The 1,502-nt window shown below is 37.7% G+C and overlaps 1 protein-coding gene across 1 annotated transcript in view; it reads left to right on the forward strand.

Annotated features, from left to right (window-relative positions):
* The window catches only part of LOC113336254, an 8,033-nt gene extending 7,662 nt beyond the window's left edge, over window positions 1-371 (forward strand). Inside the window, exon 2 of the mRNA XM_026582221.1 lies at window positions 14-371. Coding sequence (XP_026438006.1) covers window positions 14-204 — 191 coding nt within the window. The 3' untranslated portion in view covers window positions 205-371. The remainder of the gene's footprint in view (window positions 1-13) is intronic.
* Window positions 372-1,502: the final 1,131 nt, after the last annotated feature.

A 1,502-nucleotide genomic window follows, 5' to 3' on the forward strand; every position in this document is an offset into this window, starting at 1 on the left:
TGTATGCCGGAAGGTTTCGAGGGTATAAACACATTTCCATTTGGTTTATTGTTCTTTGTAAGTCTGATTTTATTGTTTCCTTTTGAATCTTTTTTTGAATCTAACCTTGAGGACAAGGTTGCTTTCAAGGGGTGGGAATTGACAGGCTCTGGTTATGCATGTACGGTTAGTTTAGGTATGTTTATGGGTTATGTGTCTCTTTAGCAGTTAAGGTAGGGCAGTTATGGGTAGAATGGTACGGTTGTTGTAATAGGAACCTATATATATGTGTGTTTGTACTAAGTAGGGTTATGTTGTGGAATGAAATGGATTAATATCCCTGTGTCTGTTATCTTATTTCTGTTTTCTAATGAATTCTTTTGTTCTTGGTCTGTATTCGTCTCTCTTTATCTGTCAAACCCTTCTAGTTTCACCCCTGATCATTGATTGATAAGTTTGGGCTTATCAGAAAACGCTCAAGAGCGCAATTTGTCAAAAAGAGAAATATCTTCTCGTATTAGGACACTGTACCTTGAGTTGGAAGGATATTAGAACCTTTTCTGGAATCAGATAAATAGGTATTTTCTCTTTTGATCGGTCAAAGAGAAAATTCATTGCAAGGAAAGTTAATTGAGGGGTACCTCAACCCAATGAATGCAAGCAGGAACAAAAATGCAAAAGACAATTCAACAAACCCAATACAAGAAATAACAAGCTCATAAAGGCTGGAATAAAGAGTCTCATAATGCTATCATCATATTTGTCGTTACACCTATCATCCTTGTGTTTGATTCGGCCCAAAAGAATGCTTACCAAATTTTTCATTTTGTTTTCAAAGATTCTTGCATTTCGCTCTCTCCATGTGCCCACCATATTGCAACCGGAATGTTATTCTATATTACTATATTAGACTAAGTCTTTCGTCGCCCCAATTAAACTTCCAAGACTTCACATTTGTGGCAACATTTAAATTGAGGCATACATATGCTGAAAAACGATACTGTTGGAAACGGGAAGTCCGGAACAAATTATGTGATGATTTGCCACTCGGCCAGTAATCCCAAATAACTGAAGGTGATACAAATATAAGTCTTGGTAACCAGGTTCTGAAGGAAGGAATGCCCTTGGGATATTAGAGCTGTACCATGGAGCACAGACCAGAAACGTACACAGAATCGTGGATAAGACTTAATCCCGTAATTTGGTCGAACGCCACTGCAAAATTCAACATAATTAGAAATGAGGCTCTAAGAGTTGGAGCACTTTTATGATGTAATGGTTGAGAGCGGGATCCCATTTGCACGTAAGTTTACGAAGGATGATCAAGGAATTGTTTTTTTTTTCCGATCGACTGATCAAGGAACTGTTGAAGAGGTTAGATGGTAGGTTAACATCCAGGTGGACGGTGTAGGGGAAGTTCAAAATTTGGTAGAGAACCTTGAAGTGTTTATAGGAAAATCCAGATATTAGTAAACCATCTGTAAGTTCAAAGTGACTACAAAAACTCCTACTGCAACTTCTTG

This window comes from Papaver somniferum, unplaced genomic scaffold (assembly GCF_003573695.1).
Source record: "Papaver somniferum cultivar HN1 unplaced genomic scaffold, ASM357369v1 unplaced-scaffold_151, whole genome shotgun sequence".
In the NCBI taxonomy this organism is placed as follows: Eukaryota; Viridiplantae; Streptophyta; class Magnoliopsida; order Ranunculales; family Papaveraceae; genus Papaver; species Papaver somniferum.